General features: G+C 45.9%; 1 protein-coding gene across 1 annotated transcript in view; it reads right to left on the bottom strand.

The window, feature by feature from the left end:
• cped1 (cadherin-like and PC-esterase domain containing 1) overlaps positions 1 to 26639 on the bottom strand; it is a 289359-nt gene that overhangs the window by 150572 nt on the left and 112148 nt on the right. Inside the window, exons 9-15 of the mRNA XM_086009209.1 lie at positions 23090 to 23257; positions 18778 to 18882; positions 18216 to 18385; positions 17235 to 17296; positions 16748 to 16777; positions 2468 to 2654; positions 1406 to 1574 (exon numbers count right to left, since the gene is read on the bottom strand). Of these exons, the coding sequence (XP_085865335.1) occupies positions 1406 to 1574; positions 2468 to 2654; positions 16748 to 16777; positions 17235 to 17296; positions 18216 to 18385; positions 18778 to 18882; positions 23090 to 23257 (891 nt within the window). The remainder of the gene's footprint in view (positions 1 to 1405; positions 1575 to 2467; positions 2655 to 16747; positions 16778 to 17234; positions 17297 to 18215; positions 18386 to 18777; positions 18883 to 23089; positions 23258 to 26639) is intronic.

Genomic DNA, 26639 nt, shown 5'->3' with positions numbered 1-26639 from the left:
TTGCCAGTTGTGCTTAGTCAAGTGTCTAAGGAAGCCTCTATCAATTCACACTGTATTTACCCTTTTGCTGCTGGAACAGGTGTTTGGTTACTGAGAGGACAAGCATGAAACTTGTTGCTCACTGACTAACCAATCCTGCCCGTCTGTGCTATTTCCTCTGTGGGGGAAGAAAATGAACCCAGTGCTGAGATTCAGCACAAGCAAAATGATATAGTAACTGCTGAGACACTGCTGTCAGTGGAAGCTTTCATCACTGCCTACATACAAATTACATTTTCAAAAATGTAGCACTCATTTTCAGTCTCAAGAAACAAAGCAGCTTTCCACACACACGCAATGTTTGATCCAAACTTGAGTTGTTCAAAATTATTATATATATAAAAAAGCCTTGAAAGTCAGTTACCATTTCCATGAGGTCAAAAATGTAATTTTTAATATACTCTTGTCAACTTTTTGCATAGAAGGGTTGCTGTAGTTTAAATAAAGAGCTAGAGTACTTACATTAATCATCCACCAGAAAATTTGTACCACTATGGCAAAATCTGTAACTTTTGAATAAGATCAGGAAGCAATGCCAAGCAGTTGCTATGTTTATTTATGTATATATTCGTGAGACAGCTATCCCTTGAAAAGAATAAATCACAGCTAACAATAATCTAGAACTTTTTTCAAAGGTGTAGAAAGGAAAATATTATAGGTACACAATGACAGTTGCACTACAGACTTATATAGTTTTAATTAAGTTATAACTAGACATTTGCAAAAGTTACTCATTCATATACGTATCCAGAGTTTGTCTCTCTTTAAAAAAACATTGAAGGCATGCAAACAGTCAAAATGGAGGAAGCAATAGCATCGATGGCAATATGTGCTGTTTGACACACTTAACAATATCTACTAAATGAACACACACCTAGATAATTTAAAGAATCTTTTAAAATTCATTTTTTTCCCCTTTTGTTTTAATTGACTTCTTTCTAAGACCCTTGCACCATACATTATTCTCTTGCAGAAAGGGTAGACAGAAAGGTAGAGAATGCTGCTTTATAATCAGACTCGAGGGAAGACTGATTCTGGATAAGCTATCATCTGATTTTCCTTCCATTTACCCTCCAAAGCTGTTAGCCTCTACTTAGAACCATTGGTGTTATTGGAAAAAAGAATCCGGAATGCACTACAAAACAATCACAGATGCAAACTTAGTCCACCAGTACTACAACACAGTGCCACCCATCACAGATTCACTTCTCTACAATATAACTAAAGAGCTTTGCTTACCCTTTTTCTATCATTCTCAAGGACTTTGTGTATTCGTTTCAAGTTTTCAATACAATTTAATTAATCACTCCGTCGGGAACCATGATTGGTGATAAGAATTGGTCAAAAAACACATCAAGATGTTTACCTGCACAAAACTGCACATTATACTCCCATCAAACACAGGCAGACTGGGCCGGCTATGGCGGTAAACATTGACAGTGTAAGTTGCTATAACAGCAGGTTTGGTGCGAGACTCATCTGATACCAGAATATGAATTCTGTTGTTTCCGAGGCCGAGAGGATAATTGGCAATGCTGAGTTTAAAAGAAAGAGAAAAATGAACCTGTGCAATATGCTGGAACCTGCAGCTTCATCTTACAGTCCAAACACTAATTATAGAACTAGGAGTGCAATACAGTGGGACAGAATTAAACTGAGATTTAAAACTTAGAGTTGTTCCATTTAAAGTTTAGTTGTATAAAACAATCATGCAATACTGTCACAACTTAAGACAGCAATTTTTATTAAACAATAGAGAAAGAACAGTGATTTAAAATAAAACAACATGGATTAAAGCATCTCTTTAGATTTTGCACTTGTTCCTGCCAAAGGAAGTGAAATAACCCTTTGTATGTTTAATGATCCATTTTGCAGATGGCAATACCTTCTACTCTAAACACATCAGTCTTACTAAGAGAGAAAGTTATTCTATAGTGCTGGATAGGTCTGGTGGCTCACTACAATATGCCGCACACATAGTCTATTGCATCGTTGTAATGTGCTGCGTGTTGCCAAACATGGCAATAGAGAGAGGTTTTCAGTTGAAGGACGCAGAGCAACAGGAAGAGCCAAGAGCCATCATCTGGCGAGGATATATGGAATGAAGGTGAGGGAGAAGCAGAGGAAGGAAGACGAGCAAACAGATTGCAGCCAAAGAGACCAGTGATCAATTGATAGAACAGCACTTCTGGTGACCTGGGACATTCCGCTCCCCTCAAAGATTACAAAAAGCCCTTCTGCATTAACAGTCCTTATTACCCCCATAAAGTGGTCATTCAATTGCTATTCTTGTGCACCTATTTTAGACATATATCTGTATATTGTTAGCTGAATAAAATTACTCAAACTTATTCTTTCATATAATAAAATTATGAAAGATCAGATAATTCTGTGCTCGAACACTTCCTCTTTGTAATCAGTGGTTTACCTGGGCCCTTTTTTCTCATCCAGGTGCACCTGGCAGTGGCAGTTGGCTGCTTCTGCTCTGATCTTCACTATCACCACATCAAAAGGCACTTCAGAATAGTACACTTTGATCTTTGGCGTAAAGACAGGATTCAGGTTCAACGGTGGGCTAGTAAGGATGTGAGTAATGTATGCCAGAGTATGCTTAGCTGTTTAAAACAGAAAGAAAAAGTAAACCAATTAACACAATTAAACGCTCGCAAATTTAAAAAACCTGTGGTTGTTTAACTTGTTATCTGCAATTAGGTCTGGGTAAATACCATTAAGACAGGTAAAAGAATAATCGTCAGCAGTAGAGTCAATCGTATTAGGTGATGTCCTTTAATAACTGTCTATTTAGGTCATAACTCAACAACGCTCACCTGTTACTGCTAACTTTCTATGATCTTAAACTGTGAACTGATTTGTGGCATTATGATCAGTTCTTTTAAAAAAAAGCACAGGTTACAAAAAAAGAGTTTCCCCAAAAATTCCCAGTTCAGTCAGTGTCCCACTGTAACTCTGGTAAGGAGACAGGTGGAAGCCCCCCAAAACAGTGGAGACTTGGTTGTGTGAGGACTCTGCAGTTTTTGGGAGTTTTCTGTTTACCGTTTAAGAGATGGAACCTTCATCTGTCCCTTAGAAGGCATTATGAAGGCAAAGGGCACAGCCAGGGTCAGGTACGCTACGCCAGAGGTTCCTGCTCCTCAGGCTCAGTTGGGATGCGACGACATGTCAATAGAGGCCGGTATGGCGAGTGAGGGATACTGGTCTCCAGAAGGGCAGATATGGGTCCCACTGGTGGGGTCCAGGCAAGGGAAGTGGCCTGAACCCCTGAAGAGGATTTTATTTTAATTATTTTATAAAGAGAATTTTTTTGACAGATCAGTCCCTTTACCAAGGCTCTGAGGGGAAGTATGATAAGTGGGGGCATCAGTAACTGCCCCCACCCCTGCAGGAGTTTCCAGCTGTATTGAGTAAGCAGGCACTGGGGCTTCACCCAAAGTGGGAATTGCTGTCTGTCCATCCATCACATATAATGAGATCCACCCCCCCTGGGCCCCACAAACTCTGTCTGGTCAGTGCTAGAGCTTGACAGCAGGCGTCGGCCAGTGGATTTTTAGCCTCGTTATCTTCAATGTAAAAATGAAATTTTCTTGCTCGTTCAAAAAAATAGCATATTGCTACCCTTTGTGTCAATAAACTAAATGCTGCACTTTCAGAACAAAGGGCCTAATCCAATTTGAACGGATAACGGTCAGCTATTTCATTGGCATATTCCCATGTATGGGTTTAATGGCATTGTCTCCCAGCAAAGCATTGCTATCATGACTTTTTATGACTCAGTAGGATTTCAAATTTGTACTGCTATCCAAGTGAAAGGAACTTAATATCATCACAGTTAAGTATGTGGTTGTTCTGTTAAAACTTCAAACAAATCTTCCCAAGAGCTGCTACTAAGTACTGTAATATGAGCCTTTCAGTAAACAGTAAGCCAGTGATTGGGTTAAACTTACAAACTAGCATGCAAAAAGAAGTACCATGTGTATGTGGTGATAGAACAGGTCAGAGGCTGGGTATTCTGCACGAGTGGCTCACCTCCTGACTCCCCAAATCTTTTCCATCACTTACAAAGCTCATGTCAGGAGTGCGATGGGATTCTCTCCACTTGCCTGGATGGTGCAGCTGCAACGACACTCAAAGAAGCTGGACATCATCCAGAACAAAGCAGCTCACTTGATCGGCACCTCACCCACTAGCCTAAACATCCACCCCTTCCACCACGGGTGTATCATGGCTGCAGTGTGCACTATCTACAGGATGCAATCTGGAATCTTTTCAAGGCTTCTTCGGCAGCGCCTCCTAAAACCGCGACCTCCATAACCCAGGAGGACAAGGGCAGCAGGTGCATGGGAATGCCATCACCTCCAAGTCATTGTCTCTGGGTCAAATTCCTGGATCTCCCTACCTAACAGCATTGTGGGAGCACCTTCAGTAAACAAACTGCAGCAGTTCAAGACGGTGGCCCACCACCATTTTGTTAAGGGCAATTAGGATGGGCTATAAATGCTGGCCTTGCCAGTGACACCCACATCTCAAGAATGAATAAAAAGAATGAATTGCATGATATTAAGAAAGCCAGCTAGATTTTTGTGCACCTTTAACTCAGTAAGAATAGAAGCCTCAATTTTATGAGGCTCCATCAGTAGTACAGAGCCTCACTGGCAGGGAGGTGGGTTGAAATATTGGGCTCCTGACCTCAGATGCCCAAATAGTCTGAGGCACCGTTTTTGGCTGCAGGTATGTGAGTCTGAGTTAAATAGAATATAGTTATAGAAATCGTCTCCCACACTGAATTTTAAGAATTCCATTGAGGCCGTGCCTCGAGAGCACCCCATGCCCCCAAAAATGTCTGTATGACATGGAAACAGTATCGCAACTCTCCGAAAGCAAGATTACAGCTGGTGACCCTGAATCATTGAATCCTGCAGCCAGATAAGCCATTCTGTTCAGTTCTGTGCCAAGAAAGTGAGTGATGTTATACCTTTCTCACTCTTCCAGTGGAAAGACACCACCAATTGGAGACAACACAGAACTTTCATTGTATGGCAAGCTTCCCAAGAGTCTAAAGGGGTCCTAGATGGAACCCAGGCAGCTCTCTACACATTAACCCCCACTGCATACGTCAACAGAAAGGTGTACCATTATAAATGTGCAGGTGGCTTTAGACCATAGAAACGTTGTCCTGCACGTTAATGCACATTATGCTTGGCGCAATCATGAAGTTTTCACTGCGCATCAGTCAACAGTGCCTGCATTATTTGACGATCCCGAGAGAAGGAATGGATGGCTCTTGGAAGACCAAGACTACCTTTTGCATCCGTGGCTGATGACTTCAATTAGAAACCCTCATACAGAAGCAGAGTACAGCTACAATGAGCCACCATCGGAGAATCTGTGGAGAACACTATGGGGGAAGGTGAAGAAACAATCCCATTGCTTAAATCATTTAAAAATGAGAACGCTCCAAAAGCCACGGCAAAGTCTTCGCAATCATTGGCCTGCTGCATGGTGCACAATTTTGCCACACGAAGAAGAATGAGCGTGCAGCAGGCAGAGGAGAAAGAATATGAAGTGAAGGGCCACAGGTACAGGACGGCAACCTGAATAGAGATGACACACAGGCAGGGAGATTGGGGCTGAAATCTGTGAGTGGGAACCACTACCAGTAATGGACCTCGCCTGCACTGTGATTCACCTGGTGCTCTTTCCTTAAACTCAATGGCCTAGAAACTGGATAGAGCTGGCCTGTTGGTGCAAACTAGGCGCAGGAAACGATCCTTGCACCGTAATGGGTAGGCCCTAGGCACGCCTGATCTTAGGTCTCGGGCCTCATTTAAATGAGACTGGTGGGCTGCGGACACATGCTGGGCATCCTGGACCCCTCTTTTACTGCCTTTACCAATAAGGCTGGCGGCGTGCTTCCAGCGCGGAATGCGCGTGCACATGCCACCCACCATACAGAAGAGAAGCATTTCTATTGGGGTCACATCATCAATGGATGAAGAGCAAGTAGGTATGCAAAAGATGGTACCCTTACCTTGGCACTTCTCCAGATACCAGAAAACTTTTCCCTCATTTTCTCCAAGATACAATAGCTATTGGAGACTGCATTCGCTCTCTGCCATCTCTCTCCATGCAGCTTGTACCTTCATCTTCACAAGAGATGGTCTTCTGTTCCAAAAAGAGCCACATCCTGCAGCAGGACCTTCAAGGCAACATCAGCAAAGGAGGCTCCTTTGCCCAGATTGCTCCTTGCAGTGATACCCTCACAGAGAAAATGGGTTTGCAGAGTCAAAAATTGTCTCCCCTTTAAGGGCCAGAGCAGTCTTTTAAGAGCTGTTGGATTTTGCCACTGGCATCCAATAGAACTGTTGGCCATGTATTTCATGCCCAGGGAGTCTCTTCTAATGAAGGTAAGGGGTTTGCTTTACAAAGGTAAGGCCAGCATTCCCTGCTGTCAGAGTGGTGTGCTCACTCTATGAACAAGTCTTGGAAAATTAAGGTTACAATGTGCCAAAATGCTCTTTTTTTGTATACATTAGTGCTGCAGTCAGTAATGAATTATGTCTGGAAATTGCACCACATGCAAGGCCCACATTAGGCACGTAACGAGTACAGCTACAATGAACCACCACCGGAGAATCTGTGGAGAACACTATGGGGATGGTGAAGCAACAATCCCATTGCTTAAATCATTTAGAAAATAAATTACCGATGTTCATATATAATTCCTTAATTTTACTTCAGATTGTTGCTAAGACAATGCAACAATCTTATCACAAAAACTACTGGAAAGTCAGTAGAAAGTCAATAAATTAGACTGGCCTAGATCTACCTGAAAATCTCAGTGAAAATGTTCCCGCCATCATGTACTGTTGTTGAGGGTTATTACTGACCTGACCGATACAGATTCTATTGCTGCATGAATGGGGTCATTGTAAAAAAAAGGCTATAAACGAGTGTTGTGTAGCAGAGTCACTGATCAGCATGACCATTTGTTGATTTATTAGACTCCAGATCAACCAGCTTTCAAAAAGCCAGAAATGCCCCTTTTACATTAGAAATACAAGGCAATAACTTTTAAAATTGCTTTAGATAGCGAACAACAGATAAGAAAGAGTGATTATAGAGAACTGAGCTCATTGAGGGTTCAGATGAGGTCATAAACCGTGTCAGCTAAGCTTGAATGGTTTATATCTATCAACTGAACACAGAGATTATAGTTTTGTAACTACTCTAATATATTACTATATACTGTGCAATATCAGTTTTATCAATTCAATTTCAATTTTATTTGCCATATGTAACTAGTACAATGGAATGCTTACTCCCCGATCACTCCCGCAATAAGCTGTGGGAGCTCACAGAGACACGTCGCTATTCTCCAGCGCCATGTTCAGAAAAAGTCAATTCAATGGCATCCAATGGCAGTGGGAATGCGATGTCCCTCAGCCGCTCCGACACCGCGGCCTCCTCCTCACTGTTGCTGGCTCCACGATGTGGTGGCCTGCTTCTCCCACTCATGGTCCGGCCTCTGGCCGCCATGCCCGGCTCTCCCTCCTCCCAGTCAGACTGCGAGCTTCCCGCCAAGGAGCTGCCGGCCGACGTGCTGTAGCGGGTCATCGTAGCTGCTGCCGCTGCTTACTGCTGCTGCGCTGCCTCCGCCCGACTCGCCAAACACATCGTCGAGATGTATAAGCTCCGATCGCTGTGGCCTCCTCCTCACTGTCGCCGGCTCCATGGTCCGACGGCCCGGGGCCTGCTTCTCCCGCTCACGGTCCCGTCTCTGGCTAGTTCCTGTCTTTGTTTTGGACAATGATGATTATCATAAGAGACACAGACAGATAAGATGTGCCACATGATGGCTCCATTACTTCACAGCATTATTGCCACCAGCAGCCGTGATTTTGGTGGAAGAACTGTAATGTAAATGAGGTGGTAGCGCTGATGACACCGGAGGACATCCTAAAAAGACGGGGTTCATTGATGCCTATATAGGTAGCAACACTCCCATCGGAAAATAAAAATGACCATCACTTTTTTTCTAGCGACGATGAGATGAGTACTTAGCCCACCAGTACAAGTCAGTGATTTGGTTTTCTGCTCAATGCCCTGTACAGACATTGCCCAGTCATTGGGGTGGGCCTGGCCACCAAAAATAAAGTAGTAAACAACATTTCTTAAAAGATCTGTATGTTCAGTTGTTTGTCAGTTGTTCCAATGTTAAAAAATTCATCACACAATAGAAAAAGGGCATATTCTGCATACTGGGAATTTGGGGTGTTATAGTATCACAAAGCGGTACTCTGATGCCTAAGCTCTCAATACTGTGGAATGGAATGAATGAACTTTCTACCATGTGGAATGCACCATCAGGAAGGCAGTGGGAGCATGTAACATGAAAATATTGAAGACATCATTAGGTAGATATTTGAGGGAGTGAGTGATTGAGAAGTATTAGTTTTTGGGATCAGTCAGAAGGACAGCAGTCTTTTTGGTCCTGTACTTTCCTATGTTCTTCTTGAAATGGTTCTGTAATACAAGCCTAGAAATTGCTGTCAGCAAAAAGCAATTTGCTTGCCAGCTATCTCGGGAGTCCATTTTGCCCCAATCCCACCCGTTATATGCCCGTCAGGAATTGAGCACATTTGAGCTGGTGGCGCTATAGTAACCATACTGTACATTACTGTGTTATGCCATTCCTGCAAAACTGCTTGTTAAGAGGATTATCTATTTGTGATTCCAATCTTCACATTAAAAGTGCTAAATCTACTCATATAAACTGAGCATTACACTTGAGGCAAATGCTGCAGTTTCACACTGTTTATGTACACAGAAAGCTCATTATAATGGTGATTCTTTCAGTGTTGCTGTCACTTGATTTAGTCGCGGATAATGAGCAGGAGCAGAGAATGGCTTCCTCAAATGGCACCAAAGCAGCACCAGCTGCACCTGGCAATATACTTTTCATCATATTTACAGGTCCAAGCACGATTGCCTGGTAATGACGGAAGAGTACGGCCTGCGCAGGCCCAGTTTTAGAAGGAGGCTGCTATGGAGTTGTCTCATCTCTGTCAGAAAGACCTGCAGACAATCTCGAACAGAAGAGCACACTGGCCATTATGGCACCCACATCCATTAATTTCATGCCTCCTACCAATCCAGACTAATGTAAGAGATATCAGCAGTATTAGACAACTTGCTGCTCATAGATGCAGGTAATGGATACCTTACTCAGGTGGATCAAAATCATCTTCTTTCCAATGACCAGCGAGAGCAGCATGACAGAGCAAGCCAAATTCTATTAGACTGCAAGATTTCTGAATGTGCAAGAGATGATTGGTGGCACCCATGTGGCCATGCAGACCCCTTAGCTGCAATGCAATGACTTAAAGAAAGGGGTTCTACTTCCTCAAGATACAACTGGTCAAATACACAATATTATGTCAATCAATACTCATTTCCCAGGCAGCATCCGCAATATGTTAATTTTGTACCAATCGTATGTGTCAGATTTATTTAAAGGTGAAAGAAGACTGGAAAGAATGCTACTTGAGGGCAAGGCTACCCTCTTCAACCCTGGCTAATGACACTCTTGTGGCAGCCACGGACAGAGGCACAGCAGGTATACAATGAAGCTCATACCACCACCGATCGTTACTGGGCACACTATTAAAGCAGTGACTTCAGTTGGACAGATCTAGGAGTTTTCTACAGCATAGCACCCCAAAGATCTCCAACATCATCACTGTCTGCTACATACTCCATAATTTTGCAATATAAAAAGGTTGAACCATGGAGGAGGAGGAAGACCATCTGGAACTAAAGTCAGAGCAGGAGGCAGACACTGACCATGAGGTAGCCACGAATTATGAGGATGTAGCAGCAGCTCCTAATACGCCAGTGCACCCAGTAAATCTAGTGCACCAGAGATTTATCAAAGATATATTTAGCTGAACTGCCCCTTTAAGGAACTCTCCTGACCACATGGATGCAATAAAGACACCTAAACATTGTCTTCTGCACTTGGTCAGTTACTCTCAATGACCATGCTTTGCTGTGCTGCTATCTTATTCCACACAATCAGAAAAAAATTCTCTGGAAAAAGTTCAAATACAGTGCAGCTAATTTATTACCTGCTTAATGTGATATGTGAGTGATGTCGGTGAGCTTTACTCTTAGCACTGGTGTATCGTGTGTGCTAACTAACCCCCTAACCTATAACTTCTTCTAAGTGAATTCCCTGTGAAAAAATGTGTGCTAGTTGGCTGCAGACTTTCAGTGGGAACTAGTTAGGATTCAGGAGGTCCTGTATATCCTTGTGCTGATTCATGAAATAGTTTTACAACTGATTCAGCCACATCCACTGTTGTTGACTGGTCCTCCCTGTTTTGTGGCGCATCTACTGTCACCTGCACAGAGATGCTGGGTCAGTCAAATGTGCAATCACCCGAAGAGACAGCAAACTCATGCAAGCTTACTCCAGCCACACCAGACCTGTGGGCAGCAATGAGATCAATCTGATCATACAAAATGTTGAAGGTAGTCAAGAGACTCTTGTTGATTGGAGCCCAAACATAGCTCATGTGGGATCCGAACAGGCATCATGAAAAAAGGGCTTCATTCCATCAATCTGGGCATATTTGAACTTAAATCCCATAACTCAAAAGACAAGGGTGTATATTTTCTGATCGTCAAATTTCACATACAAACACTGAGGGCTGAATTTTCCAGGGTGGTAGTGGGCGTGATTAGTGGCGGGTCGGATGGGAAAGTTGTTTTTTTTGACAGCAGGTCGGGAACCCACTGTCAACTCGCTTCCACATGCCTTTCACCCAGGCGCATCTGTCAGCGTGGAGCTGACCTGACCAGCAGCGACGGGTGGCCCAATTGAAATCACTATGAGGTACTTTACAGGCACTTAAGAGCCTTTCTCCCCCTATTTTTTAAATTTCCCTGAATGGCCACGGGATTCACACAGCTTGGGAACCATGTCTGGCTACCTGAGGCGTGAGTTCCGTGGCCATTGCTCCAGCTGATTACTTGACAGCATGGAAAACAAACCAAAATAAAAACATGTTGATTACATCAGCTAACAGATTGATGGAGATTCTGTTCTACTTGAAAAGCTACTGGTAAATGTTAATTTTTCACTGGCCATTCTCAGCTGTTGCCTTCCAACTCAACGGTAATTGCAGTGAATTGATCTGCACTATAAAAAATGACATATTGTTGAGATACCGCGGCAAACGTGGGAGTCGAGACCAGAGTTGGTGGAACACAACTGCTTTAATCAACCTCATGGCAAAGAGAAACTGGAAAAGCCCACGCAACCACTTAAATACTCCCCAGACAGGAAGTGCTCCCGGCAGCCTGTCCCTGCGAGAAACAAGTTGCTGGAGGAAAGGGCCCCTGGCTGGGGGCGTCTGCTTAAACTGTCCGTGCCGCCGTGAGCGGATTATGTCCAGTGGTGGCGTGTCGCCACAGAGCTCCCCCCAGAATCCGCTTAGGAGGAGTGGACGAGTCGTGACGGTGGTCTAATGGTTCTGCCGGAGCGGCTCTGAGTGGTCGCCGGTCTAGTTGGTGGGGCCGGGCGGTTCGCCGCCGGCTGTGCTGGCTTGCTGGCGGGACGGCCTCTAGTTGGAGGTCGGGCCACGGGGACCTGTTCCCCTGGTTCTGTGTGTGCTGGTTTGAGCCGGTCGATGGAGACTGCGTCGACCCTGTCGCCGAGTGGCAGCTTGAAGACCTTGTCCCCGGTTTGTAGTACCTCGTACGGTCCGTCGTACGGGGGGTCGCAGGGGTCCGCGGTGCGCGTCGTGTCGCACGAAGACGAAGCGTGCCTGCTGTAAGTTTGGCGGGACGTGAGGTGCGAGTTCGCCGTGTCGGTTGACCGGAAGTGGGGCAAACTGTTGAGCGGAAGAGAAAGAGTTGAGCCGCTGCTATTCGGCCGACCAAGGCGTGGTAGCCTCCGGGAGGAATTTGCCTGGTACGCACAGCGGTTGTCCGTAGACTAACTCCGCTGCCGAGGACTGGAGGTCTTCCTTGACCGCGGTGCGTAGGCCTAGTAGCACCCACGGTAGGCGGTCAGTCCAGGTACTGTCCTGCAGGCCGGCACGGAGTGAGGCCTTGAGTGACCTGTGGAAGCGTTCACACAGCCCATTGGCCTGCGGGTGGTACGCCGTGGTTCGGTGGAGCGTCACCCCGAGGTTGCGTGCTGTGGCCGCCCAGAGTTCGGAGGTGAACTGGGCGCCTCTGTCGGAGGTTATGTCGGCTGGTACGCCGAACCTTGCGACCCAGGTGTTAACGAACGCCCTGGCGATGTCGGCTGTGGTGGTGGAGGTCAGCGGCACTGCCTCAGGCCAGCGTGTGTAGCGGTCGACCATCGTGAGGAGATAAGTTTGGCCTTGCGATGGCGGCAGAGGACCGACGATGTCGACGTGTACGTGGTCGAAGCGGCGGCTGGGTAGTTCGAAGTCTCCCAGGGGTGCTTTTGTGTGCAGCTGTACCGTAGCCCGTTGGCAGGCGAGGCAGGAGGTGTCCGAACATCTTTGCTGAGGCCACGCCAGACGAAGCGCTGGGAGAGGAGTTTGATGGATGTGCGGGAACCCGGATGGGAGAGCCCATGTAGCGCGTCGAAGATGCGGCGGCGCCAGGTTGCAGGGACGACCGGCCTGGGTTGGCCGAGTGAGACGTCGCAAGTGACTGCCGTGGCTTCGGGCCCGTGCGCGACCTTGGCTAGGCGTAGCCCTTGCAGGCTGGTAGCCGCCGAGAGGAGGTCTGGGTCCGTGAGCTGGGCCGCTGCTAGTTGCGCGTAGTCGACCGCGAGGTGATTCGCGCAGATGGCGGGACGGGAAAGGCAGTTGGCGACAACGTTGTCTCTACCGGAGACGTGCTGGATGTCCGTAGTAAACTCGGACACGGCCACGAGCTGGCGTTGCTGCCTAGCGGACCAGGGTTCGGTGTGCTTGGCCATCGCGTATGTGAGCGGCTTGTGGTCCACGTACACGGTGAAGGGGCGGCCCTCCAAGAGGAACCTGAAATGGCGGACCGACAGGTGGAGCGCGAGGAGCTCGCGGTTGAAAGTAGAGTATTTGACCTCCGCGGGGCGCAGTTGGCGGCTGTAGAAGGCAAGTGGCTGCCACGCGCCATTGACCCACTGCTCGAACACAGCTCCGACCGCGTGGTCGGAGGCGTCGGTGGTGAGCACGACCCGGGCATCGGCCCTCGGGTGTGCGAGCAGGGTGGTGTCGGCGAGCGCGTTTTTGGTGGTGTCGAAGGCGGCTGACGTGTCAGTGGTCCAGGCTACGGCCATCTTGCCGGATTTACCTCGGAGGGAGTCGTATAGGGGCTTCATGAGGGCTGCAGCTCTGGGAATAAACCTGTTGTAGAAGTTCACCATCCCGAGGAACTCCTGGAGGCCCTTGATGGTTTTGGGGCGGGGGAATTGCTGGACGGCCTGCACCTTGTTGGGCAGGGGGACGGCCCCAGCAGGGGTGATGTGGTGACCGAGAAAATCGATCTCGGCTAGGCCGAATTGGCACTTCGCCGGGCTGAGGATGAGCCCGTGTTGGGCTAAGCGCCCGAACAGGATGCGAATGTGTTCGAGGTGTTCCTGTTGGGAGGAGCTGGCCACGAGAATGTCGTCTAGATAGACGAATAGGAAGTTCAGGTCCCGGAGGACTGAGTCCATAAGGCGCTGGAAAGCCTGGGCTGCATTCTTGAGGCCGAAGGGCATCCTCAGGAACTCGAACAGGCCGAATGGGGTGATGATGGCCGTTTTGGGGATGTCCGCGGGGTGTACGGGGACTTGGTGGTAACCGCGCACCAGGTCGACCTTGGAAAAGACGGTTCGTCCGGCCAGTCGGGCCGAGAAGTCCTGGATGTGCGGCACCGGGTATCGGTCGGGGGTGGTGGCGTCGTTGAGGCGCCGGCAGTCCCCGCAGGGGCGCCAGCCTCCGCCGGGCTTGGGGGCGATGTGGAGGGGCGAGGCCCAAGGACTGCTGGAGCGGCGGATGATGCCGAGTTGCTCCATGGTGGTGAACTCGGCCCGCGCGATTTCCAGCTTGGCCGGGTTGAGTCTGCGGGCGTGGGCAGAAACCGGGGGGCCGGTGGTGGGGATATAGTGCTCCACACCGTGTTTGGCGGCTTTGGCCAAAAAGGTCGGGTTAGTGAGGGCGGGAAACTCGGCTAGAAGTGCCGAGTAGTCGTCCGTGGCTCTGGCGAGGCAGTAGGTCGTCAGGCCGGCCGAACGGGCCGGGGTGAATGCGCCAGGGATGGGGGCCATAGTATTGATGTCGACGAGGCGGTGCCTCGGAATGTCGACAAGGAGGCCGTGGGCGCGTAGGAAGTCGGCGCCGATGAGTGGGCAGAGGACCCTGGCTGTGAGGAACTCCCAGCGGTAGCGGCGGCCTGCGAGGTCGAGCGTGACCATGCGGGTGCCGTATGTGCGTATGTCAGAGCCATTGGCTGCGGCCAGCGTGATACCCCGTGCGCCGCGTTGGATTTCGAGGGCGGAGGCGGGGGTGATGCTGTGCTGGGCCCGTGTCGCACAGAAAGCGGCGGTTGGTGCTGTCTTCGGTGACGTACAATAGAGACCCCTTTTGCCCCGCGGCCATCGTGGGGGCCGGTTTGAAAGTGCACGGTGGCGTGCAGCGTTGGGCCCTAGTGCCAAAACGGGTGTGGTAGTAGCAGTGACCCGGAGTGGTAGGGCGTTCGGGCCTAGTGGGCCGGGGAGACCGCGTGGTCGTTGCCGTGAGGCCCGGCGCGACGTCGCGGGCGGTCTGCGCAGAGAGCAGCCAGTCGACCTTTGCGGCTATCTCATTCAGGTCCGTGGAGCCAGACTCCACAATGAGCGGGCGGATGCTGGCGGGGAGCTGCCGAATGAAAAGCGTGCGAAAGAGGGCGCCGGGGTTTTTGTCTTCCGAGAGGGACAGCATGTGGGAAAGCAGATCCGACGGTGAAGCGTCACCAAGGCCGGGGAGGTCAAGGAGTTGGCAGTTTCGCTGGTAAGAGGACGCTTGAAATTTTTTAAGGAGCACAGCCTTCAGATGTTCGTACTTGCCTTCCACTGGTGGATCCTGCAGCGCTGCCCAAACCTTGGGGACTGTGGCGTAGGTGAGAGAGGCGACGAGGTAGTCGTACTTCGTGGCGTCGACTGTAATGTTTTTCAGCCGGAATCTGGACTCGGCTTGAACGAACCAGGCCTCGGCCAGGTTCTCCCAAAAGTCCGGTAGTTTAACCGTGACTGCGTTTGTATCCGCCATGCTAGCTTAGGATTCGTCCTGAGCGTCGGGGTCACCAGTGTTGAGATACCGCGGCAAACGTGGGAGTCGAGACCAGAGTTGGTGGAACACAACTGCTTTAATCAACCTCATAGCAAAGAGAAACTGGAAAAGCCCGCGCAACCACTTAAATACTCCCCAGACAGGAAGTGCTCCCGGCAGCCTGTCCCTGCGGGAAACAAGTTGCTGGAGGAAAGGGCCCCCGGCTGGGGGCGTCTGCTTAACCTGTCCGTGCCGCCGTGAGCGGATTATGTCCAGTGGTGGCGTGTCGCCACAATGTAACATTTAAATAAATGTTTGTGTTGTTTCCAGGTCAGGTTTTTCTCACAGTATACTGTGATTGTTCAGTTACACATTAAATCAAGTCACCAACCGTAACAATTTCATTCTCATCTCTCATTCCACTGGTTCAATATGCTTTCAGTCTTTGAATAAGACTGATTTAATTTTTCAGTCTGAGACTTTAGGATGAATTTCTGTGGAGGTTCTTTCACTTGTCCATTGTTAACTTCAACGGAAGAGCTGCAGAAATCCCAGAAACACATTGTAAGCACCACTCACACTGTTTGTCAGGGATTCCGCAACTCTCCCGCTGAACTTGCATAAGATTGTAAATCCACCCCTTTACAATTACATTTAAAATCTGCTTAATTTTATGTATTACCTATACACACACATCTTTTATGTACCAGTTACTGATACAAAAGTCTATAGATTTGTGACTAAAGCACCAATAACTTCCCAATTAATGTACTTTTTAAATTATGTTCTTGATCATATTTGTAGATGGAGTCATATTACTTAAGGATAATTTTATTTAAATATTTCTTTGTCACTCATAACTTTTATTATGTTATTGTACAGTAAAGATTCAACACCCACTATGTTAGATTAAAGTTAAAATTTAATGCGGTCAAGGTCCCTTTAAGGATCTCGGCTTATCACCACACCCACTCCATCTAATTGGGCTGGGTAATGGGCTGGGCAATGGGCTGGGCAGGCTTAATAGGCCCCATTAAGGTAAGTTTATTTTGTACAGTGGGATGGAGCCAGCAGTGGGGTCGCGACCCGCCATGGACACCGGCCGCACTGGACCCACCAAGGGAAGGAAAATTCCAGCCTTAATGTGGTCAAACTATATTCCACTGCATGCTTTTTTAGGCAGGTGTTCACTTGCTAATAATGAATGGTTAAAACCTGCCTAAAAATAGTGCACAGGGCAATGTAGTATGGGCACATTAAATGTTCATAGATGAACTTTGCTGATAAGAAAATATGCTTAACTACTTTTGCTCTCTTGCATCACCCAACTTCCCCAATATCAAATGAATATAAAAATGTATTTACTAGAAAATGATCAAAGATGCCGTGAAGTAATTAATTTGTTAATTGAGCAGTACACGAGGAACACACTTTACCTGTACTGCAGTTTTTTTGTCTGTATTGACCTGCATAAAAGAAACATTAAATATTAGTAAAAATTAAAGATAAACAGTAATTCATAAAATGCAATATTCAAACAAGTTTCTTTAGTTTCAGTAAAATATTTATGGGATAAATAGAATCAAATTTTAAGTAAGCATAGAAAAGAAATCTGAAATAAGGTATCCAAATACTTAAAAATGTATTTCTAGTCACTACTTCCTGAGGCATGATTTACATGTTATGGTTGTGTATATTCTTGTAATCCTGCTTTGCAAGATTCTGCTGTATAGAAAAGAGTTTCGAAGATACTCTTTGAAAGAAATCTCATCATTTGAAAGCTGCAAAGGACATTCACTACTCAAAGACAGGTATGCTCTTATTCAAATATGTATGACCGTGCAGAATTAATTACATGTTTTGAATTTAAAGTTTGTATGTCCTCAGTAAATTATATCTATTGAAAATATATGAATGCCTTACCCATCTTGCTGTTGTTGTCAAACTTTTCAAATGTATGGGAAGGTATTGCTAGAGATGTCTCCCTAATAGGAAATGAACACAGTATAAGAAAACCAGATGACCAGTTTCGTGGCTAATCCCGCATATTCTCATTGTTACACATCTCTCCAATAATTGGGGATACCTGGGAAAACAATTGAACTGTGATGTTTGAAGACCACTATTTTGACTTGATGCAACTTGCCATTGTGCTCTTTTCCCACCCGAGTGCAATGATGTTGGTGTCTAAGATCAAACTCATTTGTACATAAAGTATTATTTGTAAATAAACCAGACATGAAAACCTGAGCACCTTTAGCATTGCAATCCCTCAGAAATGTTCTCATGCCAGTACAATGGCAAAACCCTAAAATCCCATTGTTATTGATGCTGTTCTGTACTTGCACCCGAGCAGAGCATGATCATCCATCTGCCATTCAATTAGTTCTAGCATCACCCAAGAAGAAATAAAAACTATTAACATTCATTAAAAAATATCACAACTACAGCATATATTCACTTATAAGATGATCAGAATATAAGAAACATTCTTACTTTACAGCCAAAAACATGTGGTAGGATAAAGTGAAGCAACAGGCTAGCAATGGTTCTGGTGGAGCAGGAGACCAGTACTAGATAAAGTGGAACAGGGAGCCAGACAGCGAAGGCTGAATATTGCACTAGTTTATTGTATATACAATACAATAGACTGGCCACAGAATCATAAATACACAGTCAGCAAGAACAGCACTCAACCTTCACTCTCTGCAACATTCCCATTGCTCTATATCTAATGAGGGTCTCCCACTCCATGCTTGTAAGATGACCCCCTCGCACACACGTTACCCTAAACGGTGGTAAAAATTATTCAAATTGTACACAACTATATAAGATCTATGTTGATCTTCTCAACAGTGCATTTAAAATATTAAAATAAAGAATCCAGAAATCTAATCTATTTACCATGTGAAATGATTCAAACTCTTGTGTAAATGCAGTGTTTGGAACTGGTCATGTAGCTCTGAAAATAACAGATGCATCTCCAGAACAGATTTTGTTGTGGATGTGTGATCAAAATTGTGGTAAAGTGCATATAATATCCTTTGGTAGTCTGGATTAATGGATGGATAAAGCTGTAGAAAAAGGACAATTTATAATTAAAAATTAAAATCATGAAACAATTAACAATTTTTGACATTTTTTATTGTCATTCTCAAATACGACTTCTGCGCGTATTAATTATAAAAATACATGATCTGCAGAGCAGAGAGATGAATAAAAATGGACTAAAATATCTGATCAAATAATTGAGTGTTTGGTTATGACTGTATGAAAGGATTCAAATTTAAACAATCAAATAAAATTAGATTTTCACAAATGTCTCAGTAGATTGAATTGCAATAGAGTATCAGATATATTTAAGGAGACTTTTAAGATGAAATTCTCCAATTTTTATTAAACCAATAAGTTCCTAATATCTAGACACCAACTTGACCTTAACTAAATGTTTTATCTATTTACATACCAATTCAAATTTTCCTTGGCTTTTGAATTCCTTTTGAAAATTAATAATGGCAGTTAGATCTCTTGAAGTCAGGCAAAGCTCATGTTTCTGGAAACAGCTGTGATTCTGCAAATAAAATAAATTGATGAAGAGAACTCAGCAACAGCGAAGCTAACTTGATGGGCCAGAAATTCGTGACCAAATGCGTGAGTACGGTCTGGGTACTCACGCATCTGGCCGTTGGAAATGCCGGCGTTCAGCATGCACAGCGCATGTGGGGAACGCCGGCATTTCCAGTCCTCTGAACGAAGGGGTTCATAGGCACAGCGCGTGCGACTGCACAGGCAGCGCTTGCGCAGTGAACTTCGTCGATTTCATTCATGGATTCAGTGAGGGTAAGTCCTTACAAGTTACACTTGAAAAAAGCATGTGTAAAGTTGTTCCAAGGCTGCGGAGGAAGATATATTTTATCGTGGAGCTTCTGAAAGGCAATATTTTTGTTTGGGAAAGGGAGGGAAGTTATTTTAAGAAATTTTAAGTAAGTTTTTAAAGTTTAAATTTTTTTTTTTTTTTTAAAAACGGGTTTTCAGAACGGTAGGTAGAAGGAGCAATTGTGGCTGTGTGAATGGAATGTGAAAATGAGTGTTCTAAAATGAGTAATGTAACATTTCCAGCACTTTTAAGAAAGAAACTTTTCATCAGTAAGAAATTATGTATGTATGTCCGCATATATTCCTTTATGTATATGTATGTTTTATATTCCTTTACTTATGTGTATGAATGTATGTTTTTAATTATGATTTTCCAATAAGTTACTTTCCCTGAAAGTCATAATTAAATAATACATCCATACACATAAGTAAAGGAATATATACATAACACGCAAAGGAATATAAACAGACATACATACTTTCAGAAGCTCCACGATAAGAAATATCTTCCTCCGCAGCCTCTGGAGCAACTGTACCCATGCTTTTTTCATGTGTAACTTGTAAGGACTTGACCTCACTGAAAGCATGAATGAAAGCGGCGAATTTTACTGCGCACGCGTTCTGCCTCTGAACCCCTTCGTTCAGAGGACAGGAAATGCCGGTTTTCCCCGCATGCGCTGTGCATGCTGAAAACCGGCATTTCCTCCGGCCAGACGCGTTAAGTACCCCGACCGTACTCGCGCATTTGGAAGGGAATTACTGGGCCAACATTTTACATGTCAATAAAATGAAAAATTTAACAATTGCACGATTTGCCCCCTCGCATCTGCGACTGAGGGTCCAAGGAGGTGCATTGCGCAAGAGGTCATCGTCGTACGTATCCTCACACTGTTCCCTTTCGGGAACTGTATGAAGTGGTGGAAGGATTTATGGCCGTGATTAACGCTCATTCCGTGACCGTAACCATCTTTGAACCAGCCATTAGGGTGGTTAGTCCTATGGCGTGAGGGTTTTACGGGCTCCCACAACCCATCTGAGGGGGGGGGGGGGGCCACCCACACCCACGGACGCAAGTATCCCGCTGGATGTCCACCCAGAATTTATAGTTGGAGCTCCGACTCCACTTGCCGGGACTGCCTGGAGTGGGGTTCGAAACCCTACTCCTTCTGGCCCAGCGGCGGGGATGCTTACTGCTACGCAAAAGGCCCACTCCGCACAAAAGGTGACATCCATACGTTTCCTGCGCCTTTTCCCTCCCCGTGACTGGAGCCCTATGCTGCCACTTGAAAGACCAAGCTATCATCTGCCCTTTTTGCGGCGCCTTTAACTTCTCATTACCAATGATGAGCAGGCACTGCGCCTCCACCTCCTTGAGGAGATTGCTGAGGTCATCATCAGTTCAATTGTGAGTTCTTTTAATGCCGTGAATTGTGCTCATTCCAGCCATTTCACGTTGCTAATCGGATTGGGCCTTTGGCATAGCGGTAGGATCCCCGCCGCTGGGCCAGATCAGGGTAGGGTTTCGAACCCCGCTCCAGACAGTCCCGGCAAGTGGAGTCGGAGCTCCGGCTCTAAATTCTGGGTTGACATCCAGTGGGATATTTGCGTCCGTGGGTGTGGGTGGCCCCCCCTCCTTGTATAGCTTGTGGGAGCCCGTAAAACCCTCCCGCCATAGGACTAACTGCCCTAATGGCTGGTTCAAAGATGGTTACGGTCACGGAATGAGCGTTAATCATGGCCATAAATCCTTCCACCACTTCATACAGTTCCCCAAAGGGAACAGTGTGAAGACACGTATGACGACGACATTGCTAAATAAATAAATGGAATTTAAAAAATTCTTTTAGGGCTTTTAAAAGTCTTTAAATTGCTTTAATTCTGTTTAAAACTACTTCAGATTCTTCAAAATAATGTAAACATTTTTAAAAGTTTATAAAAGTTACCAAAAGCTTCAAAAAACTTCCAAAAACCTATTTAAACTGCTGCTTTGCATGTAAAAATGCTTAGCAGCTTGGCAGAAACATTGGGGGCGTGTCCTGTTAAACTGAGACCTCAAGGGGCGTGTCTCAGTTGCACAGCGCGCTACAGGCTTCGCGCTGGCTGCAGTCCTGGGCGGCGTGACGTCAGACGCTGCCTGGGAGTCAACATTTTAAAACAGCAATTCCAGGCGTCCCTGAAGCTCAACGGCCGGCGCGTCGGGTAAGTGCAGATCGGGGGCTTACACGCGCGGCAAGCCCCCGACTCGAATTTCTGGGCCGATATAAATGAATGCAGCCACAGCCAATATATATGTACACAACCGTAGTCAAGACTAACTATTTCTGTAGTTTCAAATGTGAAAAGTATATGATTTGAGGCTTTTGAGAGAATTGCAGTTCATGCATCAAATTCCAGAAACTTCCTGAAGTATTTGCCTCTGAAGTCGATGTATGTGAACTGTACTCAAAGTTTACTAGATAAACTCTCCTTAAGGAATCTGAAAGATACAGCTTATGGCAGATGAATACAGGTAGGACATTTAGGACTGAAATGAGGAGAAATTTCTTCACTCAAAGGGTGGTGAACCTGTGGAATTCTCTACCCCAGGCTTTGGAAGCCAAGTCACTGAATATAGTTAAGGAGATATAGATAGATTTCTAGACGCAAAAGGCATCAAGGGGTATGGGGAGAGAGCGGGAATATGGTATTGAGATAGAGGATCAGCCATGATCATATTGAATGGCGGAGCAGGCTCGAAGGGCCGAATGGCCTACTCCTGCTCCTATTTTTTTTCTAATATCGAGGTGGTGGCCAATTTCCCGTTATGTGATCCCAGTGAGTGTGTGGAGCGTTGAAGTGGAAAATCCCCCCTTAAGTACCCAGTTATGCACCAAGCAGTACAAAAGTGGAAACCCTTTTAACAGTGGTACAAGGAAGCACCCACGTTGGCTGCTTATGCTGTTGTTGAATGGGGCAAAACAGAGCTCCATGCACGCCTTTCTACTGATAGAAAACAGCTGGCGGAATAAGTTTTTCTTTCGTTAGAGGCCTAAGGGCAAGTGTGGAGGGTTACTTGAGTTTCGTAGAACTTTAAACATGGGCTAGAAAAGCCAGTGGAGGGTATGGGGGAGATTTGAGGTGGGCTATAGCTTTTGCCTGCCACATGGATGTGCCCCTGACCCCAGCTCACTTTCCAGTAGGAGGGGCATTTATATATTTTAGGTGGCCGCCCGCACCATTAACAGAGCAACTGTGGTGCCTGCCTCTGGGGGGGGGGGGGGGGGGGGAGGGTGGAAAATTGCTGCGGTGCCTTGCCACGGAGTAAGTGGGCCAACGCTGATAGTTAAAAGATTAAGATGTCCCATTATTCAAAAGCCCAGTTTCCCTACTGTCATCGCTTGCCCTGTAATTGATTGCAGTAGCAAAACTGGCCTCTTACATTTTGAATCCCTCCGATGGCCCTTAACATTATTCAAGGAATGCACAGGTGCCCAATATTACTAGGAAATTATGTTGTATGACATAGTTCCCTCATTACTTGGTGTTATAATACACGAGAAACTGTTTCCACTTGCGACTGTGTCCAGAACAAGGGGCATGGATATAAGATAGCCACTAACAGATCAAATAAAGAATTTAGGAGGAATTTCTTTACACAGAGAGTGGTGGGAATGTGGAATTTGCTGCCACATGGCGTGGCTAAAGCAAAGAGCATTGATGTATTTAAGGGGAGGCTTGATGCATACATGAGGGGGAAGGGAATAGAGGGATATGTTGGGGGGGGGGGGGGGGGAGCAGGGTGGGAAGAGGCTCATGTGGAGTACAAACACTGGCATAGATCAGTTGGGCCGAACAGCCTGTTTCTCTGCTGTAGATTCTGTGTAACAGAATAATATGGTCTAAACGAAGCTCCGGAATCTTACCTTCAATCTTACAGATCGATGTATATTTTGTAAAGCTTCATATATTTCACCCACTACAGAGGTGCCAGATAACAGTAACTTGAAAGTATCTTCCAGTATGAAATTTTTAGTGATGCGATCTGCAAAAGCTATGCTGTCGTTTGCTTCAAAGACAGGCTGTTGGTGCACCTAAACAAAAGAATGTTAATTATAGCTCTTATTTCATCACTCTCTTTAAAGCCCTTCACAGTATAAATATGTAGTCAAATTAATTGATTGGGGGAAAAATTCGGTGGCGCCCCCTTTGGGGCGCTAACTTTTCCCCTACGCCGTAAATTCAGTGGTAGCGCCCCAAGCAGGAGGTGGGGCACTACTGGAAGTGCTCCCTCTCCTTCCTGCGGTGCTACAAGTGAATATCACGGTGTTACGTGCAACAGCACCACGCGCGTTGGCTCGTAGCGCCGCGGTATTACAGGCCTCCCTCCCCTGATTAAAGGGGAGAGGCCTAGTGCTGCGCGCACCAGGGCCCTGCTGGATCACCGGGGAGCGGGGTGCCGGGATAGCAGCCTGGCACTCAAGAGAAGTGCCGGGCTGAGCGATCGCGGCCGGCACCCCGAATACAAAAGGGGAAGGGGGCAGGTGCAGGCTATCGGTCAAAGAAAAATGGCCACCCGACACCCGTCCTTTAACTTACACCGCCACGGCTGCAAAAATGCCACCCTGACCCTGTTGGACATATCGTCCGACGACAGGTCAGGGGGTGCAACTGAAGTTTGCGGCCGGGGCACTGCGCACAGCGATGATGTCATCACCGGAGGCGCAGCGCTGCAGGGCGCTACTGGCTACCGCCGCCACTAACCTCCCACTGAATTTTGCGGGAGGTGTCAGCGGTGCCGTGCCCAGGCGCTTTGCCCCCGGGGGGGTGCTAACGGGAGGCGCAAAGCAACCCAATTTTTCCCCCCAATATATTTAAATCCCTGACCCATTTACTCACATAAATGCCATGCTATCATAAAATACGGGCACCTGATGTTCTGTGTGCCAGATCCATGATCAATTTGAGTAAACTATTCATATAAGCTGGTTACCAAATTGATTCGAATGTAAAATTCTCAAATTCTCCCAGAAAGTGTTACTAAAACATTTGGTAGCAGTTATGCAACAGAATTTCTCAATTATTTTGGCAATCCAATTCATAAACAACTTTTATGATCATCTTTTCATTAAAATATTTTTGAAGGCTCCATCGTTATTCATAATTTATTCACAAGCCATAGACCGCAAGAAATCTTCAACCATCATAAAGGTTAAAGAAGAATTTCACATAATAGTTCTAACATAAATCATAAACAACTGGAATCATGGTTTACAACCAATTTCCTGGAACATTTTCGGCATTAACTATGATGTGAAAGCAGTGTAGTGCTGTTTTCTACTGATATATGCTGGTTTTACGCTGAAACGTGCGAATTTCTTTGATTGTTAGCGCCGCTATCAAGATACTTCTGCTGAAACCCTCCTGCACACATTTACAGAAGACCAGATCATGCAAGACTCCTGCATTTCTGCCAGCAAAGTCCTGCCGTAGATTGAAGTCAAAAATGTAGGTGCACCTTGGCCTGAAGTCATCTGGTATCGGCGTAAATTAAATTTCTGGACTTTGATAGCAATTTTCTTTGAGATGGTTTTTGAATTTCTCTCCTTGGAACCAAAGTGCTGTCAGTCTCAGTGCACCTGAAATGTTTCAGACCCTGCCCGCTCCCATCTTTTCAGCAGGGATATGCAGCTGGAATATCCTTCACGATGGGCATACCCCAGTTCTGCATAATAATGGAAGAGGAGCAGCAGAGGGAAGAGATTCTGACAGTGAGGTGCAATGGCAGATGACAGCAGCCTAGTCGCTATTACCCCTATTGGTGGCGCTGCATTTGCGCTTGTTTTAAGCCAGATTTTACATTCCAGCATAGGCAAAGGTGTTCCACGGGAAATCTGGGTGTAAATTTCTGTTGGGAAGAACGGTGTCGAAACCAGTGTAAATTTTGATGTAATTTTGGCGTAAATGGGATCAAGGAAATTCCAGGCCATTATTGCACTTCCAGCTGAGAATGCCACCCTAGGAGACAATTTGGAGTACCGTAATAGAGGAAAACATATGGTACAATTTACAACCATATACTTAATGCACACTATTTACACTTAATTCTTTAAACCCAAACTACTTTAGGTTGGCTCAGATATGTAAGTCATTACAAGACTTTTTGAAACAAATCTTATGAACTGCTTGGCCTTCAAATCAAAGCCAACATCTTTGTGCTGTTTTTGAGTCAGGGCAGTAAAAGACATTTCAGCTCTCGGCTCTCTTATGCTTTACTGACCTCTAGTGGATTTAGTTATTATCTGCATTTTCTTCATTGTGCAACTCAGGATGCCTCTATATTGCAACATCCCAGGCCGGGACCTGAGCTATGCTGGTGACTGCACCTCACAGTAGGTCTCACTGAATTAAATGGCAAAGGAGCACTGTGCCTGTGTGCAAAGTTTGGCTCCCTGGGTAGCTAAGTTTTAATGGTCTGAGAGAACCTTCATTCATCCCTTCTTTCATAACATCACAAAGAGTCAAATATTTACAAAGCTTCAATAACTACCCAGGCACTTTTAATGTGTGGATTCACATCTGACTGAAGTCATACCATATCCCATGAGAAGCTCAAATGGTGTGAGATTACCCACTACAGGTGGTCTCACCACTCTTGCAGAAGCAGACTGAGGGATCTGATTACCAACCTACCTCAAGTTATACTGCCACTATCACATGTACCCAAAATCACTTTGTGTCGATGCAAAGGTTGTTAGCAAAATGGCAACCTATGTTTTCACCATTGTTCATATACATCCCAGTTACACAGTTAAATTGAACGAATCTTTTATAACACGTATATATCATGGTACTGTTTACTATTGCAAAGTCACGTTTGTGTTTTTATCATTTTTGCTGTCGACCTTCCCAATGTTGGGAAAACCACAATGTTGGCTTTTATGGGTAAACGCTGAGCTGGACATTCCCACTGCTAAAATAAAACGATGCCCCTGACTAAGTGCTGGCAGCAGCAGCAGCCGTTTAGCTTTTACACTGATAGCACTTGGTTCTGGAGGCAGACAGGAAAACGAGCTCCTGCAGTGGGTCTCAGTCAATGTAGAGGCAAATACACTAGAGGGGATTATGACCCCAACAGGAATGGGGTGGGTGGGCGGTTAAAAATCGCTGAAGAGACCTTGGAGTGCATGTCCACAGATCCCTGAAGGTAGCAGGCCAAGTAGATAAGGTGGTTAAGAAGGCAGACGGAATGCTTGCCTTTATTAGCCGTGGCATAGAATACAAGAGCAGGGGGGTTATGCTTCAACTGTATAAAACACTAGTTAGGCCTCAGCTAGAGTACTGCGTGCAGTTCTGGTCACCACATTACAGGAAATATGTGATTGCACTAGAGAGGGTACAGAGGAGATTTACAAGGATGTTGCCAGGAGTAGAGAATCTTAGCTATGAGGAAAGACTGGATTGGCTGGGTTTGTT

This window comes from Somniosus microcephalus, chromosome 16 (assembly GCF_052327205.1).
Source record: "Somniosus microcephalus isolate GS21.2 chromosome 16, FLI_Smic_1.0, whole genome shotgun sequence".
Classification (NCBI taxonomy): domain Eukaryota; kingdom Metazoa; phylum Chordata; class Chondrichthyes; order Squaliformes; family Somniosidae; genus Somniosus; species Somniosus microcephalus.
The sequence above is the reverse complement of the archived record's forward strand: the minus strand, read 5'-3'. Positions and strand labels throughout refer to the sequence as shown.